The 19,600-nt window shown below is 45.3% G+C and overlaps 3 protein-coding genes and 2 long non-coding RNA genes across 6 annotated transcripts in view; 4 read left to right on the forward strand and 1 right to left on the reverse strand.

Annotated features, from left to right (window-relative positions):
- The window catches only part of LOC307225102 (uncharacterized protein), a 37,060-nt gene extending 31,502 nt beyond the window's left edge, over positions 1-5,558 (forward strand). For both annotated transcript variants that reach the window (XM_079992870.1, XM_079992869.1), the window contains exon 2: positions 284-5,558. In XM_079992870.1, the coding sequence (XP_079848996.1) occupies positions 434-1,720 (1,287 nt within the window). In that variant the 5' untranslated portion in view covers positions 284-433 and the 3' untranslated portion in view covers positions 1,721-5,558. The remainder of the gene's footprint in view (positions 1-283) is intronic.
- The window catches only part of LOC307225251 (uncharacterized protein), a gene marked incomplete at its 5' end in the record, with an annotated part of 106,429 nt that overhangs the window by 34,543 nt on the left and 52,286 nt on the right, over positions 1-19,600 (forward strand). The window lies entirely within an intron of this gene.
- The window catches only part of LOC307225290, a 51,232-nt gene that overhangs the window by 4,517 nt on the left and 27,115 nt on the right, over positions 1-19,600 (forward strand). The gene's annotated exons all lie outside the window — the stretch shown is intronic.
- LOC307224830 (uncharacterized protein) overlaps positions 9,448-19,600 on the forward strand; it is a gene marked incomplete at its 3' end in the record, with an annotated part of 32,456 nt that continues 22,303 nt past the window's right edge. The window contains exon 1 of the mRNA XM_079991956.1: positions 9,448-11,177. The remainder of the gene's footprint in view (positions 11,178-19,600) is intronic.
- The window catches only part of LOC307225306, a 167,030-nt gene continuing 164,278 nt past the window's right edge, over positions 16,849-19,600 (reverse strand). The window contains exon 3 of the long non-coding RNA XR_013842851.1: positions 16,849-17,411. This is a non-coding gene — a long non-coding RNA (uncharacterized lncRNA). The remainder of the gene's footprint in view (positions 17,412-19,600) is intronic.

Raw genomic sequence — 19,600 nt, forward strand, 5'->3', positions numbered from 1 at the left:
AGAGGGCCTGTTCACGGACAGAGAGCAGCTGCCTTTCCTGTGAGGAAACAATTGATTTGAAAAGGCTGTATTCCAAGATCATGCTGCTTTATTAACGATGAGTGAGGATTACGAAAGGTGGTGATGCATTACTATCATTTGATGACATTGCTTTTTCATTTCCAAAAATTTGGGAACATGGGTAGGAGGCGGGGGAATGTAGGAGATGTTGATATAAGAGAAGGGGCTAATGGCGCTTGATGTGTTCTCTTTCCCTTTGTTCTCTTCCTTGAAACCCAAACAGGATTTCCTTTCCTCCCACTCTGAAGAAGGTGATGGAGAAGACATTCAGAATTCCAGGGAATGGGGCACATTTCATTTCATTAGGAATAGAAATTAAAATGTGTGAAATGTGGGATATGCTTCATTGAATGAGCACACATAGCTCACATCAATGACTCCAAGAGGGGAGAAAACATTTAAAGGTATGGAGAGTGGGAAAAGTTTCACTGATAGTAGAAAACTTAGAACACATCAGTGGACTCACATGGACAAGAAAGGATTCCAATGCAGGGAGTGTGGGAAGAGCTTCCGTCTAAGAGGACTCCTCAATATACACCAGCGGACTCACACAGGGGAGAAACCATTTAAATGCATGGAGTGCGGAAAAAGCTTCCGTCAGAGTGGAAACTTAAGTACACATCTACGGACTCACACGGGTGAAAAACCTTTTAAATGCATGGAGTGTGGAAAAAGCTTCAGTTGTAGTAGACATTTAAGTTCACATCTACGGACTCACACGGGTGAAAAACCATATAAATGTATGGAGTGTGGAAAGAGCTACAGTAAGAGTGGACATCTCAGTAAACATCACCAGACTCACACAGGGGAGAAACCATATGAATGCAGGGAGTGTGGGAAGAGCTTCAGTCAGAATGCAGACCTTAAATTACACCAGCGAACTCACACTGGTGAAAAACCATATAAATGTATGGAGTGTGGAAAGAGCTTCAGTCAGAGTGGACACCGCAATATGCATCAACGGACTCACACAGGGGAGAAACCATTTAAATGTATGGAATGCGGAAAGAGCTTTAGTGTTAATGGAAACCTTAGAAGTCATCAACGGACTCACACAGGGGAGAAACCATATAAATGTATAGAGTGCGGAAAGAGCTTTAGTGATAATGGAAACCTTAAATCACATCAACGGATTCACACAGGGGAGAAACCATTTAAATGCATGGAATGTGGAAAGAGCTTCAGTTACGATTCAGGCCTTAGAGGACATCAGCGGACTCACACAGGGGGAAAATCATTTAAATGCATGGAATGTGGAAAGAGCTTCAGTTACGATTCAGGCCTTAGAGGACATCAACGGACTCACACAGGGGAGAAACCATTTAAATGCATTGAGTGCGGAAAGAGCTTCAGTCAGAATGGAGACCTTAAAAGACATCAACGGATTCACACAGAGGAGAAACCACTTAAATGCCTGGAGTGTGGAAAGAGCTTCAGTTACGATTCAGGCCTTAGAAATCATCAACGGACTCACACAGGGGAAAAACCATTTAAATGCATTGAGTGCGGAAAGAGCTTCAGTCAGAATGGAAACCTTAAATTACACCAGCGGACTCACACAGGGGAGAAACCATTTAAATGCATGAAGTGCGGAAAAAGCTTCTGTGAGAGTAGAAATCTTAGAAAACATCAGCAGACACACAGGGAAGACACCATTTAAATGTATGGCATGTGGAAGAAGCTTCAGTCAGAGTGGAACTCTTGATATACATCAACAAACTCACACAAAAGACAAACCACATAAACGTCAGGAAAGTATATTGAGGCTCAGTCCTTGTGGAAGTCCTACATCAACAGACTCGTGGCCAGGAAGAACTTTAACAGTTGACACCCTACATACCATCAATAACTTTAAATGGAAGGATTGCAGAAAGTGCTTTAGCTATAATGTAATGTTTAAGAAATATCAGACATTCAAGCAGGAGAACCCCTTTATATGTATGGAGTGTGGGACATGTTCCTCTCAGAGTCCACTCTTCTTCACGGCAATGAACTCAGAGGAAATCTGTCTTCCTGCTTCGGGGCCAGCTGAGTCTGTTTCTCTTGTCATTTTCTCATAGCTAGGTAATTCCTCTCTAATCTGCTCTGTGTCTGTGTCTCTCCCTCCTTCTGAGACCACTGGAAGCGACGGGGATGACTTTTCCCCCCTCCAGCTCCTCTTCTGAGGAAAGCTGATTGGCCTGAGAATGGATTCCCCCCTTAAGGTGGGGGACCTGAACGGAGTCCCTTCATTAGAAATGGACGGGACAGAAAGGGACAGAATATCTAGAAAAGGGAGACTACCACATACATTTTTTCAAATGGTGGACAGCTTAAACCTAAGGGATGCATGGAGAGACAAAAATCCACTGGAGAAACAGTTCACACACTTTTCAGAAGCCTAACAATCGTCAGGGAGAATTTATGCAATCTAGATCACAAATAGTTTAATAATAAAAATTTTAAAAAACAGAGATTCACCCAAGGACAATAACAGATCATAATCCAGTGATATTAGAATTAGAAAATAAACAAAAGGGTAATAAAAGATGGCGATTAAATGAGAATTGATTAAACGATGAAAATCTGGTGATTAAAGCACAATAATTGTTGAAATAATTCTTTGAAATCAATAAATCACAAGACACTGATATAAGAATAATTTGGGATGCCAGTAAAGCATTTCTTAGAGGCTTCTATATACAGCAAAATGCAGGGGAAAAGAGAGCTTATGAGAGGAACTTAGAGCAGTTAAGAGAAGAAATAGCGAGCAATGAAAAAATACTAGCGAAGGAACCAAAAAAAAAACAAAAACAAAGGTAGCACCAAAAATCAAGTTATTACAAACACAATTCTCGTAGTTGTTAAGCATTGAAATCCAAAATAACATAAAATGGATGAAACAGAGATCCTTTGAATTTGCAAATAGGCCCAGCAAAATACTGGCATGGCAACTGAAGAAGAGACAGAAAGAGAGATTAATAGATAAAATCAAAGACGGTGAGAAAACGAGAAGAAATAAACAAGTGTTTTATCAACCACTTCAAAAATTTATGTAATATAGGCAAGGAAACAGAAGAAGATATAAAAAATTATCTGCCGGGGAAAGACTTACCCAGAGTGGGAATAGAAAAAAATGCATATCTAAATGCCCCAGTTTCTATGATGGAAGTACAGCAGGCTATTTCCAAAGCGAAGTTGGGGAAGTCGCTGGGCCCGGATGCCCTTACCGCCTTGCATTAAAAAAAAATGGAGGAAGTAGTGGCTACTCCGCTGAAAGTACTCATAAATAAAATAATGGCGGAAGGAAGAATCCCGGAGTCATGGCAATTAGCACATATAACAGTAAACCGTAAACAAGACAAGAACAAAGAGAATATAAATAATGATAGACCAATATCTTTACTTAATAATGACTACAAGATAAATGCGGACATATTGGCCCAGAGATTAAAAACAGTGTTGAACGAAGACATTAGCCAAGATCAGACAGGATTCTTACCGGGAAGGAAGATGAGCAATAATGTGAGACTTGTGATTGATGCTATTGAATATCTTGCCTGGAACCCAGGGAAGAAGGCTGCATCTGTTTTTGTGGGTGCTGAGAAAGCCTTTGATAAGGTATCCTGGAGGTTTGTGGAGAAGATAATTGAAAAGATGGAAGTGGGAACAAGGATATCAACTGGATTAAGAGCAATTTACCAAGACCAAAAGGTAAATTTAATAATGAATGGGGAGATGACTGAATACTTTAAAATAGAAAGGGGGACAAGACAAGGGTGTCCCCTATCTCCCTTGTTATTTGTTTTAATATTGGAGGTACTAAATCAAGTTATCAGGTCAGAGGAGGAGATTAGAGGTATAACACTAGGAAGAGTCGAATATAGAATAAGAGCATTTGCCGATGATATGATTGTAATGGTAGAAGAACTAACAGGAAGTATAAGCAAGTTGCTGAGAAAGATGGAGGAATTTGGAAAGGTGGCAGGATTTAGGATAAAGAAAGAAAAAACTAAGGTGGTGGTTAAGAATATGGACAAACAGAGCAAAAAGAATTTGGAGCAATGAAAAATACCAATTTGTTTGAAGATAATTATAATAAGACCTGGAAAGAAATTAAAAATCAATTAGAGATTTGGTAAAGGTTAAAGTTATCAATAAGGAGGTGAATTTCAGTGATTAAAATGAATATCTTGCCAAAGTTAATGTTTCTTTTTCAAATGCTAACGATAATAGGCAAAGTTGATTGCTTTGAGAAATGGAGAAAATGATTTAAGATTTCGTTTACCAGAGGCTTTTTGTTAGGCCTAATATCTAATGACATCCCCAGAGAGAAGAAAAATGTATTCCTTTACGCAACTGCAGCGACCAGAATACTGATCGCAAAGAATTGGAAGGGGGAGAAAACTCATCATTATTAGAATGGCAAAACAAACTGTGAGTTTGTAGAAATGGCAAAATTGACGGCACTTATTAGAGGCCACTCAAATCAGAGAATAATCAAGGAGTGGGATGGTGTGAAGGAATACATGAAAAAATATTGTTCCGGAATTGAAATAGGAATAGATAATGGGTAAAACATGCAGGGGTAAGCAAGAAAAGAGCAATAGAATTAATTGAATAATTATTAAACTATAACAACACAACAAGATGGAAGAAGTAAAATACTGAGATCACACATGGGTGAAGGGGAGTGGGGGGCCTGTGGGAATCTATAATATTATTTATAATATAATTTTTTTAACTGTGTTTCATTTACATATAGCAAAAGGAAGCCTAGAGTGATTATGTATATTTTAATTTAGGTAATCTATGTAATAGGCTTAGGGATGCGGGTGGCGCTGTGGGTTAAACCACAGAGCGTAGGACTTGCCAATCAGAAGGTCAGCGGTTCGAATCCCCGCGACGGGGTGAGCTCCCGTTTCTCGGTCCCTGCTCCTGCCAACCTAGCAGTTCGAAAGCACGTCAAAGTGCAAGTAGATAAATAGGTACCACTCCAGTGGGAAGGTAAACGGCGTTTCCGTGCGCTGCTCTGGTTCACCAGAAGCGGCTTAGTCATGCTGGCCACATGACCCGGAAGCTGTACGCCGGCTCCCTCGGCCAATAAAGTGAGATGAGCGCCGCAACCCCAGAGTCATCCACAGCTGGACCTAATGGTCAGGGGTCTCTTTACCTTTACCTATGTAATAAGCTTATATTAAAATACTAATATGGATTTTGAATTTGATGCTTGTACTTTGTTTCGTTTTGGGTTTGAAATTAAAAAAAGGAGAAGGGGGGGGGAGGAGAATATTCAGCTTCAGACCATTCCCTGACAAAACACATTGCCCTGTGTCGTTCCAGCCTCTTTCCTCCCTTGCTCCCTTCTGCCGGTTTGTGTGCCTGACTTAGATATCCTGTGTGCTGTATTTTGTTTACTGCTGAAACTGGATTTGCTCTCAGGAGCTAAGTTTTGTGCCTCACTGGGGACCCAGTGAGAACTGTATGCTTTGAAAGCTCAGTAAACTATTACTGAAGAAGTCCTGCTGCCTCTGTGTGTGTTTTTGACCTCAGTGTGGGAATTGCTCTACACGTGGCCCCTACCCTGCCGATACTTGGCTCATGCCCTGCAGTTGCTCTACTCAAGCGTGTCTCAAGTGTGTCTGCGTGTGACTGTGTTATTTTGTACTTTTTACGGAAATGACAAGGGGGGGCACATCTTTAAAGTTCTTGCAATGTTACAAACCATCAAACCTTTATTGGCATCACTTACAAACATTCAGAATAAGTAGGCCAGTGCGATCTCGTCGCCATTTCAACAGTACAGTCATTTGCCAAAGGGAAGAAGAGGCAAGCAATCTATTTCATCTCTCCAGCAAGGGCAGGATCCTGTAGCCTACTTTGGCGACAAAAAATCAAATAGAGGAACTTAGCTACTGTCTTGGTGAGCTCCTGGTCTCTCCCCTGTAATAAGAAGCGTACGACCTCCATCTCTGGTTTCCATGTTGCAATGCATAGGTGGTCTAAAAATTGTTGGCGGAGATCATCATACATTTTGCATTTAAGGGCCATGTCAGCTAGAGTTTCCACCAGGTGGGCATTGCATGGGCAGATCCTATCTCCTTCTGCCAAACCCACAAACCTGCCCCAAAGGAGGTTAGATGGATTAGACTTGAACCTAGGCAGAGAAAAAGCCCTTTTTTCTTGCGGGTTAAACAAAAATTGTAAATAATTGGACTTCTGGGTTGGCGCCATCGCCGAATGGCGGACTCCCTCCGAGCTCCGGAGGGAGCCTGCTCGGCAGGGGCTGGGTTCTACTGCGCCGGCGACGCGGGGACCCTCAAAAACATGGTGACTCGGCGGGCACCGTTTGCGCCCCCCCGACCTGCGAAGGAGCCTTTTTAAAGGCTGCGAGCGGGTGACGGGGGGTGGTGGTTCTGTGAGTCCTCCGCTTCCCCTGCCGAGCGAAGCTGCATGCCATTCGACGTAGAGCGCTGACTTCTTCCATTGAAAATTTGGACTTTAAAAGAATAACCCGTGAGTAATTGGAACTTGGATTAAAAAAGGGGGAAAATTCTATTTAAATTCGGAGCGAGCGGGGGAGGTGCAAAAAGGAAGTCAGCCTCCCCCCTGTTGTAGAGGAGCTAAAGCAAAGGATTTGACAACTAAGATAGAGTGTAACCTTTTTTTTGATAAAGTTATTAACTTCGCGATGGAAAATTATAAGACTGGGCTGGAGGAGAAAAGTGGAATGTGAATTAAAATGCAACCCCCCCCGGAAACCCCGGGAGCGATCCGTAAGAGTGCCGGGAGAGGAGCTGTCAAAGCGGAAGAACAAAAAGAGAACTTTGTTACGAGGACTTTGCTGGTCACATTTGTTACAAATTGGATATAAATTGTTTAAAACAAGGAATAATAAGTTACTTTGACTGTTGGGTGTGATCGGGAAGGAAACTGAGTTACTATAATCCCTCTAGACGAGCTGTGGGACACTACAAGTATTGCTGGCATCGAATTTGAATAGGACTTTTTATCGCCTGGGAAACTGCAGAAATGGAACACTATTTTGTCTACAGAGGTCTACACACTAAAGGAGACAATAGATTTATCTATTGAAGAATGGAAGGGACTTGACGTAATGTTTTGTTCCTGAATAACAAAGCCTCTGCAGAGGAATTAGAAGCTTTTTGGAATTAGAACATTTGTGCAGGAGAGCAGGGGGGGGAAAAAAAAAGAGGAGGAGAGAGAACAACAAGAACAATAAGAATAACAAGAACTGGACAAAGTTGGAAGATAGACCCCTTCCAAGACTGGACATGTGAAACCAAAGATGACCAAAAGATGGCAAAGACTAATAAAAAGACGGCAAAGCGGACTGGTGAAGGACTGTGGTTTAGATGTGGGAGCTCCAGGATGACAGTAGACATTGATGGACATTGGGAACGCAACCGGGAAAGGGGGGAGGGAAATTTGGAATCCAAAGGGTGTTAAATTACATTTTATTCTTTTTTTTATCTTTCTGTTTATTTTAATCTGTATTGCATATTAAAGAGGGGAACTCGTGGAAGGGAACAGGTCGATTTTAGGGGATGGGAAAATATTTTTTTTTTAAATTGGGCCAATGATAATAATTTTAAAATTTGGGGTAAGAATTTGTTGAATCTATTTGAAAGAATTGGAATACAAGAGGGGGAGGGGAGGTGAAGTCCTGGAAAGATGCCAATGAAAATAAGGTTTTAAATTTGGATGTTTTTCCTTTTCTGTTATATTTGAAAATCTTTAATAAATATTATTCAAAAAAATAAAAATAAACAAAAATTGTAAATAATTAAGGTTAAATTCCTGCACCCTAGAGAGTCGAAAATAAAGAGGGGACCATGTTTTTTCCGCAGCTGAGATTAGTTCCTGGCGATCTATCTCCCACAGCCTAGTTTTTAACATGGCCTTGGCAACTGGGAAAGCCATGATGATGATAATGTTGCAAATATTATGCCTTGAATATATCCTTTCGACTTGACAGCTCAGGGAAGATACCTAGCTTTATAAATTTGTAGAAAATCTATACTTTAACTGATTCTCCTCATTCCAACGCCATTTTGACCCATAAAGAAAGGGGAATTTGGGCTCCACCTCCCTCCGTGAACCAAGAAGCAGAAAATCAGATCAGCAGTGTCAAGCGCTCGTCCTACACTCAAGTAGGATCCTGGTAGAGACACATGCCCGACTGGCATGTTCTCTCCCTCCTGGTCGTTCATTCGGGAGCTTCAAAAGCTTCACAGCGACTGTTGCCAACAGACATCGGCACACTTAGGGATCTGCAGAGTGTTTGCAGTTTGTGTAACAGAGCTCAGCAACTCAGCATTTTGGCTAATCTACTTTATTTACATATAAACACATACGGAGCACTGCAACATGGCTCCCTCTTTCTCTAGCATCAGACAGCAAAGAGAGAGAACAAAGGACAATAGTCTCACTTCAGGAACATAGTCTCCATCACTTCCCACTGTGGAGTCAAAACATACACCGTCATGTGATAGACAAAAATGCCATGACTGCAATCACGGAGCTGGAAATCTAACAGGCAGCAGGAACAGGGCATCCCTCCATAATCCCCCAAGCGTGAGAGCACAGACACGGCCCCCCACCCAGGGAGTGACCAGGGGAAACAATGGACATCTGCAGAGGCAGTTGAGCAAGTCAGGTGTTCTGAAAGCCCATCTCCAGACCAGTCCTGAGGGAAGGAGATGTCAAGAGTTTTATTGTTCTTCTGGTGATGGGGAGTTAAGAGGTGTTGGGAAAGGAGTCTGATAAAGGGACCTAATGTTGGACTTGTGTCACCCTTGTAGACCCCTCCCCCTTTGTGACATGCTAGTGATGTAGTGAGGATGTCTCAGTGATGCTGCTCCAAGTGTATTCTGGGATATTGTGGGAAGTTTTAAAAGAGGGGGGTCACCCCTTACTCGGGGTTCTTACTCCTGTGGAGACCTGTTGCACAACAATAAGGATCATGGTCTACTGACCGCTGTTTTGCTGGAGCTTCCATCTTTTACTGACCACATGGACCCGCGGGGGAGCAGCACCCCGACGAGCTCGGCTGTTGAGTCGTCTCTCACCCCAGAATTTTTCATTACCAATAATGATCTTTTAAAATTACAGATAGGTAGCCGTGTTGGTCTGCCATAGTCAAAACAAAAAATTCCTTCCAGTAGCACCTTAAAGACCAACTAAGTTAGTTCTAGGTATGAGCTTTCGTGTGCATGCTTCTTCGGATACACTGAAACAGAAGTCACTAGACCCTTCTATATAGTGAGAAGGTGGGGAGGGGTATTGCTCAGAAGGGTGGTGGGAATGGGTGATTGGCAGATAGCTGTGATGAGCCTGTTAACGACTCTTAACGACTGCAATAGGTTTATATTTTTTGTTGTCTGCCACACTCCAAAAAATTTCACCATCTTTTCTATCCCCAGCTCTGCTATCTGTCTCTACTCATTTTTCTTCTGTTGTCTCATATTTTTACCAACAATTTATTTCAATTTTTATTCAATTTAACACCTGCGACTTGGCCAAATTGATTAATCTTGTTGAACACCGTTGGTATACTTTCCAGTGGGTTTCTACCATTATTACCAGGTTGTTTGCAAATGCCTTAAGTTCATATGATCTTCATCCCACTATAATAATAATAATAATAATAATAATAATAAAAAAATTTATTTGTATCCCACCCTCCCTGGCCAAAGCCGGGCTCAGAGTGGCTAACAACAGGTAAAAATACCCCAGTGTACAGAAAATTGCACAGTCAGTTATTTAAAATACATTCTAGAATCAATTCAGAATCAAATTAATGGCAACCATCGGGTTAGGGTTCTATGAAGATTACAGAAGGAGGGGGGGGGGGGTCGGACTGTGCTTTGGCGAAAGGCCAGGCAGAACAGCTCCGTCTTGCAGGCCCTGAAAAAAGATATATTGATGATGCTGTGAGAACTCTATTCTGGGATATGGTGGGGAAGTTTTAAATGTCAATGTCGCCCCCTGCTCTGGGATCACTCGCTGTTGTTGAACCTGTTGCACAACAATAAAGAATCTCCGTCTACTGACTGCTGTTTTGCTCCAAATTGCTTCGCTGGAATTTCCTTCTTTTCCTGACCCCACGGACCCGCAGGGGGCTTGTCCCCCAATGAGCTGGGCTGCTGAGGAGACTCTCAACCCAGAATTTTCCTTATCAAAACCTTTCTGCAAATGGCCTTTGCAACACAACTCCCTGGATGGTTACAAAGTATACACATTTGCCTCTTTGCAACTGATGCTTCCGCTTAGCCCCGTTTCCTCAATGAATCCCCCCATTTCTGGATGAAATGGAACTTCTGCCAGGAAAACCTGAGCTGAAACAGAACAGAGAGCAAAACAGCAGCCCTGTCTGACCCCCGTCAGCCCCCAGACGCCCCCAGTCACGTGGCAGGAGATTCTTTCTGAGCCCCCCCCCCCCGTGAGATGGGTATGACATCATGGATGATCCAGTGATGATCCAAGCAGACTGGTCCAAAGAGCAGATCTCTGGGTCTGAATGAAAGGGGTCTGCGGTGATGGATTCTGGAGTCAAGAAATCCGCCCTTTCCAGTGATCTCTCCGGCTGGCCCGGAAAAGGCAGCGAGCAGGAATCCTCAGGGATCCCGACGGACAGACAGACTTGTCATGCTGCCCAAACACGAACTCGGAGTCTGATCTGATTTAGATGCAGAACTCATTTTGTGACTTCGCTGTTGGATTGTCGGGATCAGCCCCTCCCCCCTCTCCTGATCCAGAAGGAAGACGGGGGGGGGGATTTCCTCTCCTCCTCCTCCCCCCCCCCCGCTCAACACTTTCCCTCCCCTCCCGGCACATCCTCCTCTCACCCCGCCCCCACCATCCCAAATCCCTCCCCCAGTACATGGCTCCTCCTCCTCCTCCTTCTCCTCCAATCCGGCTTCTGCTCCAGGAATGGGGGGGGTGAGACCCCTCCCACCCTGCCTGCTTCTCCCGGAAGTGGAGCTTCCACTCCGGATTGCTGCTCTGCCCCATAGCTCGGGGGGGGGCGCTTTCGGAAAGGGAGGGAGGAGGCAGGGGAACCCCGCCCCCCGTGGATGTTGCAGGAAAGGAGAATCGGGAGCGAGGAGAAAGAGGTAAAGGGGTCCCGGGGGGGAGAGGGGAGAAAAGGACCCAGAGACCCCGCCAGCTCCCCCAAGCGCCTTCCGTGGGGCCGGGATCCCGGCACGTGTGCTGCCAAGGGGCGGAGATGGGGCGCCCACCCACGAGGACTCCCTGGGGCGCGGAGAAGCGGGCCAGGAAAGGGTTAAGGCGTGCGGGAGGCGCCTGGATAGAGACCCCCCTGTCCCTCCCCGGCTCGTCTTGGGGGGCCCCTCCGAATGGAGAGATGGGGGCGCATGGCGAGGGGTGAGCCAAGGGGGACTCTGGGTGCAGGGGGGGCAAGGGCGGAGGTAGGAGGGGGCACCCCCGGGGCAAGGAAGCACAGCATTGGAGGGGGGGGAGATAGCTGCAGGGGCCGCCTTCGCTTCTCCCTCCCTCCCAGGAATAGCCCCCCCTTCAAGGCGACCAGAGAGGGATCCCTAGAAAGTGGGGGTCCTGTCCCCCCACCCCTTCCTTCCTGCCATCACCATCCTCTTCCCACCCCATAACCCCCTGCCCTGTCCAGACACAGCGCTTCTGCCCAGTCCAACCACTGGTCCCCTGGAGAGGAGAGGGAAGAGGAAGAGGGGAGGGGGGAGGGGGGAGGCCTTCTGAGAAGCGGCGCTTTGTTTCCGCAATCCCACCCAGGAAGCAGCCAGAAACCTTTTCCTCTCTCTCAGGCTTCCATCTTTAAGTGTCTTTTCCCCTGCCTGTTTCATTGAGGATGAGGATAATGTACACCTGTCATCAGAAACAGGGGTGCAGAGTCCGTGGAATGGCTCTCAGGGCTGATACAGAAGTTGCACCTCCAAAGCATTCTGTTCCTCTTATTCTTCGTAGGCAATGTCAGAGTGACTGACAAGCTGAGATACAACCCATCAGCATCCGATGACAGCGACTGCATGAATCTTCCCAGTCAAAGAACCCATTTTCATGATAGACAGTGCCTGGGGCTGGAGGCTCTACACCCCGGGTGTGTCTGTGCAGGCCAAAGACTGCCAGTATTAGCACAGGTGAGGTGTGTGACCTTCCCAAATTTACAGACTGTATGGGAATGAGAGTTTGTGGGTGGGATTTCAATTTACGGCAACCCGTAAGCTAATATTGCAGTAAAAATACCAAAATAACCACAAAAAATCACAAGATAATAATAATAGTACAGTGGTACTTCGGGTTAAGAAGTGAATTCGTTCTGGAGGTCCGTTCTTAACCTGAAACTGTTCTTAACCTGTGGTACCACTTTAGCTAATGGGGCCTCCCACTGCCGCCATGCAATTTTTGTTCTCATCCTGAAGCAAAGTTCTTAACAGAAGGTACTATTTCTGGGTTAGCAGAGTCTGTAACCTGAAGCGCCTGTAACACGAGGTACCACTCTAGACGTTATAGTCTTAGTATTTTCCCCCTGCCGCTCTGGGCAGCTTACAGTACATATAGGTAAAGGTAAAGGGACCCCTGACCATTAGGTCCAGTCGTGGCCGACTCTGGGGTTGCGGCGCTCATCTCGCTTTATTGGCCGAGGGAGCCGGCACACAGCTTCTGGGTCATGTGGCCAGCATGACTAAGCCGCTTCTGGCAAACCAGAGCAGCGCACGGAAACGCCGTTTACCTTCCCGCCGGAGAGTGACCTACCGTATTTTTCGCTCTATAAGACACACCTAGTTTTGGGGGAAGGAATCCAAGGAAAAAAAAATTTTTAATCCCAGAAGCCAGAACAGCAAGAGGAATCTGGCTTCTGGGATACTGTGTGGCTGTTCTGGCTTCTGGGATAACAGCGCCAAGGGCAGCAGGATGAAGAGGCTAAGGCAGAAGCCAGAACAGGAGCCTCGCTGAAGGGGCGCTGCGCAGTCCTCCCTCTTTGCGTAGCCGAAAACTGATAAGCATAACAGGATCCAAAAATAGCAAAAAGGTAACTCACAGTAAAACCCTGACTTAGCATAGCAAAACAGCACTCAAGTAAAAAACAGACAAGCAGAGTAGAGTAATATCAGAATATGAAGTGGGAGCAGGCGCATTTCAATACTGTAATTTATATATAATTCAGTGTCAGAGTCACCCTGGGACTAGATAACAAGCCTCCAGGTGGACGTGCCCCATCTGCCCTTCACGTTCCTCTTCCACACGGGCAGAATCTGCCTTCTGGACTGTGGGATTCACGGTTGTTCTCCTCCTCTCCATCCACCAGGGCTTGACTTCAGGTGCAGCAGAATTCCCCAGCCCCCCAAGGATTTGAGACCCATCAGCTTTCCTCACCTGGGTTAGCCGGCCGGTTGAAGCCATTGCTGGAACCCCTGTTGCATGCTGACAGCTTCTGGAAGCCACAGGTGAGAGCTGAGTGCAGGGTGGGGACCAAGGGTGGGAAAATGACCCCAGAAGGTGCAGGACATGTCCCCCACCAAAGGAACTACAGCTTCCCAGACATCTAGATGCAGGTAGGTAGCCGTGTTGGTCTGACGCAGTTGAAATAAAAAATTAAAAAATAGTCCAGTAGCACCTTAGGGACCAGCTAATTTTGTTCTAGGTATAAGCTTTGGTGTGCATGCACACTTCTTCAGATACACTGACACAGATGTCACCAGACCCTTGTATATCATGGGAGGGTAGGCTTGGGTTTTTCTCAGAAAAGTACTCCTACCATCTCACACTACCCTTCACTATATGAAGAAGTGCGCAAGCACATGAAGTGTGCAAGCACTTGGTCCCTAAGGTGCTGTTGCTGTTGTTGTTGTTTAGTCGCTTAGTCGTGTCCGACTCTTCGTGACCCCCTGGACCAGAGCACGCCAGGCACTTCTGTCTTCCACTGCCTCCCGCAGTTTGGTCAAACTCATGCTGGTAGCTTCGAGAACACTGTCCAACTATCTCGTCTTCCGTTGTCCCCTTCTCCTTGGGCCCTCCATCTTTCCCAACATCAGGGTCTTTTCCAGGGAGTCTTCTCTTCTCATGATGTGGCCAGAGTCTTGGAGCCACAGCTTCAGGATCTGTCCTTCCAGTGAGCACTCAGGGCTGATTTCCTTCAGAATGGAGAGGTTTCATCTTCGTGCAGTCCATGGGACTCTCAAGAATCTCATCCAGCACCAGAATTCAAAAGCATCAATTCTTCGGCGATCAGCCTTCTTTATGGTCCAGCTCTCACTTCCATACATCACTACTGGGAAAACCATAGCTTTAACTATATGGACCTTTGTTGGCAAGGTGATGTCTGCTTTTTAAGATGCAGTCCAGGTTTGTCATTGCTTTTCTCCCAAGACCCTAAGTTGCTACTGGACTATTTTTGTTAATTTTTTACTTCAACTGTGTCAGACCAATATGGCTACCTACTATTAAGTACAGTTATCTCCTTGCCTTGAATATCCTGCCTTTCAGTGCCAGATTAGGATAGTCCTCTGTCAGAAGACAAGCAAAGGATCAGGCAGCACATCATCATTATAAAGAACCATTGGCGTGGGTGTTTCCGCCTGGGATTCCCATTTGCCAGCTGCTTTCCTTCTGCTTCTCCTGCTCTTTCCATGCAATGTGAGGCATGTAGACAGAGGTCCATCTCCGAGAACAGGAGCGTCCCTGAGCACCCATTCAGCTGACCCCAAGCACCAAGCCTTGTCACTAGTTCTCTGACTGACCCAGACCACAGTCCCTGGAAGAGATGATGGCCTGGGTCTCCCAAAATGGTCCATATGGACCTCCTGAGGTCAGTGGGACTGTGCAGGTGATTCATGAAATCTAGAGGTGGAAATGGGGGCAACCACTTGATTTGAAATGCAGTCCCACAGGACAACGGTATTCCAAGATCATGCTGTGTTATTAAAGATGATTTAGGGTTATGAAAGGTTGCTGATGCATTACTATCATTCGACATCATACCATTTACATTTTCTAAAAATTGGGAACATGGGGAGGACATGGGAGAATGTAGGAGATGTTGAAATAATGTGCTTATGGCGGTTGATGTGTCCTTTTCCCCCTGTGTTCTTTTTCCTGAAACCCAAACAGGATTCCTTTCTGCCCACTCCGAAAAAGGTGATGGAGAAGACAGAATTGCAGGGGACAGGGCACCGTTCGTTTCATTAGGAATAGCCATTAAAATGTGTGAAATGTGGAATATGCTTCACTGAATGAGCACACATAGTTCACATCAACGAACAGAAAAAGGAAAGAACCCACTTAAAGGTATGGAGTGCGGAAAGAGCTTCTCTTTCAATGCAAAACTTAGAACAGACCAGCGGACTCACACAGAGAGAAAACGTTTTACGTGCAGGGAGTGTGGGAAGAACTTCAGTCATAGTGGAAACCTTAAATTGCACAAACGGACTCACACAGGGGAGAAACCATTTAAATGCATGGAGTGTGGAAAGAGCTTCAGTCAGAGTGGACACCTTAGACAACATCAACGGACTCACACAGGGGAGAAACCATTCAAATGTGTGCAGTGTGGGAAGTGCTTCAGTTTCAGTGCAAGCCTTAGATCACATCAACGGAATCACACAGGGGAGAAACCATATGAATGTATGGAGTGCGGAAAAGTCTTCAGTCAGAGTGGAGTCCTTAGACGACATCAACAGACTCACACAGGGGAGAAACCATTTCAATGCATGGAGTGTGAAAAGAGTTTTAGTAATAGTGGACACCTCAAAAGACATCAACGAACACACACAGGGGAGAAAGCATTTGAATGCATGGAGTGCGGAAAAGTCTTCAGTCAGAGTGAAAACCTCAAAATACATCAACGGACTCACACAGGGGAGAAACCATATAGATGCACTGAGTGTGGAAAGAGCTTTAGTATTAGTGGAAGCCTTAGACAACATGAACGGACACACACAGGGGAGAAACCATATAGATGCACTGAGTGTGGAAAGAGCTTTAGTGTTAGTGGAAGCCTTAGAGAACATCAACGGACTCACACAGGGGAGAAACCATTTAAATGCATGGAGTGTGGAAAGGACTTCAGTAAAAGTTCACACCTTAGATCACATCAACAGACTCACACAGGGCAGAAACCATTTCAATGCATGGAGTGTGAAAAGAGTTTTAGTAATAGTGGAAAACTTAGAACACATCAACGGACTCACACAGGGGAGAAACCATATAAATGCATGGAGTGTGGAAAGAGCTTTAGTGATAGTGGAAGTCTTAGACAACATCAACGGACTCACACAGGGGAGAAACCATATAAATGCATGGAGTGTGAAAGGAGTTTTAGTAATAGTGGAAACCTTAGAACACATCAACGGACTCACACAGGGGAGAAACCATTTAAATGCATGGAGTGTGGAAAGAGCTTCAGTCAGAGTGAAAACCTTAGAGAACATCAACGAACTCACACAGGGGAGAATCCATTTAAATGCATGGAGTGTGGAAAGAGCTTTCGTCATAGTGGAAGCCTTAGAACACATCAACGGACTCACACAGGGGAGAAACCATTTAAATGCATGGAGTGTGGAAAGAGCTTCAATCGGAGTGCAGACCTTAGACAACATCAACAGACTCACACAGGGGAGAAACCATTTAAATGTATGGAGTGTGGCAAGGACTTCAGTCGGAGTACACACCTTAGACAACATCATCGGACTCACACAGGGGAGAAACCATTTAAATGCATGGAGTGTGGAAAGAGCTTCAGTCAGAGTGAAAACCTTAGAAGACATCAACGGACTCACACAGGGGAGAAACCTTTTTAAATGTATGAAATGTGGAAAGAGCTTCAGTTATAGTGGAAACCTGAGAAGACATCAACATGCTCACATCGGTAAGAAACAATTTAAATGTATGGAGTGCGGAAAGAGCTTTAGTGATAATGGAAAACTTAGAACACATCAACAGACTCACACGGGAGAAACCATTTAAAGGTATGGACTGTAAAAGGAGCTTCAGTCAGAGTGGAACCCTTGATTTATGTCAACAAACTCACACAAAAGACAAACCATATAAATATCAGGAAAGTAGATAAAGGTTCACTCTTAGTGGAAGTTCAAAATCAACAGACTTATGGACAGGAAGAACTTTAACAGTTGACACCCTTCAAACCATCACAATCTCAAAGAGGAGAAGCAGTTTATATGAAAAGACTGCAAAAACTGCTTTATTTATAATGGAGTATTTAAGGAACATCCTGGGACTCTCACATGGGAGAACCCATTTAGATGTATGGAGTGTGGGACGTCTTCCTTTCAGAGTCCACTCTGAGCAATGAACTCAGCAGGAAATCATTCCTAAAAGCATGAGGTATATGTGAAGTTCTGGTGTTTATATGTAAAACTGCATAATAATGAAGGCAGCATCTCACAATAGTGAGTATAATTTTAGATGAAAGTACCTTTGATTTTTGCACCAAACTTTGTCACACACCCCCCCCACCGCATGATCTCCCAGCACTGCTTCTTCACCAGAACTGCCTCCTGCCCTGTGCGTTCTGAAGAAAACCTGAAATACTGAAATTGAATGGGAGATTTCCCCCCAAGCTTAATTTCAAGAGGGGGAAGGAGGGGCTGCATGTACCAGGGAAGTCTCGCCCACCTTCACACATGAACGCCATGGGGCAACCCCAGAGCTCCTGCTCATTCTGGGGTTTGAGGAAGATAGTATTTTTCCATAGTCCCAGAAGTTTTGCTTCAATCATGCTTCTCGGGAGTTTTCCTACCAGAGGACCACAGTGCTGTGGCTGCTGTTGTTGTCAAGGACTGGCTGGTGAGGGGGGTGGGAGGCACCAGTTGGGGACCCACAGGGGAAGAAGGCTCAGATCCTGGGGACTGGTGGTGGGATGAGCAGAAAGAGGGAGAAAAGGGAGCAGACCGGAAGGGGAGCTGTTGCAAGCTGAGCAGGAAACAGGGTTTGGTGAGCGGGAAGAGGCTGGGGCAGAGAGCAGTTCAGGCTCAGAGGGAGGAGAGGAGGGGGCCTGGAGACCCAGAGGAGGCCGGCTGCTGACGCATCCAGGGAGACTCCCCCTCCTGCTGCGACCAGCACATGCCTTTGAGTCTGGCGGTTAGAACTCTTAGAATGTGGGGGTCCCATTTTTCAACCAAAGCAAAAACCCGCTAGCCTTTTCCCAGGTCTTTCCTGACATGACAGTCGTTCGTCTCCTCTACGAAGGTCTCTCCAAAGTCCTTCTCCCTCCCTTTATTTACCATGGTGTCCCAGCAACCTTTTCTGCCTCTTACACTCTAGAGAAAAGAGTCCCTTTCCACTGGACGCCTGGCAGCCCAGTGCCAAATCTGGCTGCTCCAGAGAGAACGGAAAGGAACTGTAAACGCCCTTGCGCTCTGACGCGCACCAGTCACTTCCTTCCGGATCCTGGTGCTGCCGGTGCAGCTGCATTTACGAGAAAAAGAGAAATTGGAAACCGAGCCCAAGTCCCTTGCTATCCAAAGTGGCCAGTGGGACAAGCCTTGGGGCGTCTTCCTTGGGAAAAAGGAAAAGTTTCAGATCTCAGGTTCCCCAACAGGGAATGAGAGCTTTGATTGGCGTTCTCCCCTTGCAGTTAATTGCCTCTCTAATTGCAGAACCCCAATTCTCCCGTTCTCCCCTCCCCCTCCTTGCTACCTCTTTCCAGGAAGGCTGGGAGTGAAGACCGTCAGCAAAAGAGACAGCAAAGGATGAGAATCTGGGTTGCTGGGTGTTTCAGAGAATCCCGCCCACAATCTTCTCCATTCCTAGACTCACGTCCGCATGCGCTGCTCCTGGCCATCCCAGGGTCTTTTACTAGATTAATTTATGGCCGGCCTGGGGCTGAAAATAAACTACCAAAAAACTAAATTACTGACAAAAAGCCTCACAATTGAAGGGGGGGGGGACTTCAAGAAAAAACAGGTCTGGAAACTAAATATAAGGTTAAATACTTTGGAATCTGGATTTCAAATAAAAGTTTAAATGTATATGAGGATAATTATAGTAAAGTATGGAAAGAAATTTTAAAAAATATATGGAAACCTGGACCAAACTCCATCTCTCACTCTGGGGAAGAGTCTCGGTTGTGAAAATGAATATCCTCCCCAAAATGATTTTCTTATTCCAAACAATGCCCATTTTAGGAGGAATGAATTCTTTTAAGGAGTGGAAAAGGGAAATGTCTAGATTTATATGGAGTGGAAAGAAACCGAGAATTAAACACCAGTTATTAACAGATCAAAAGGAGAGAGGAGGTTTTGCATTGCCAGATTTGGAATTCTACCATGCGGCGGCAGGATTGGTTTGGATAAAAGACAGGATTACACTAAAAGATAAGGACCTATTAGACTTGGAAGGCCACGAGAATCGGTCTGGATGGCACTCTTCTTTAATGTACGAAAAAGTGAAGGTCCACAGGGGATTTTTTAGCCATGTGATAAGAAAATTGTGATATAAAATCTGGAATAAATATAAAGGACTACTTGAGCCCAAAATACCTTTGTGGACATCACCAAGAGAAGCCATATACTCATGTTAGAATAGT

This window comes from Podarcis cretensis (genome assembly GCF_951804945.1).
Source record: "Podarcis cretensis genome assembly, chromosome: 10".
Taxonomy (NCBI): Eukaryota; Metazoa; Chordata; class Lepidosauria; order Squamata; family Lacertidae; genus Podarcis; species Podarcis cretensis.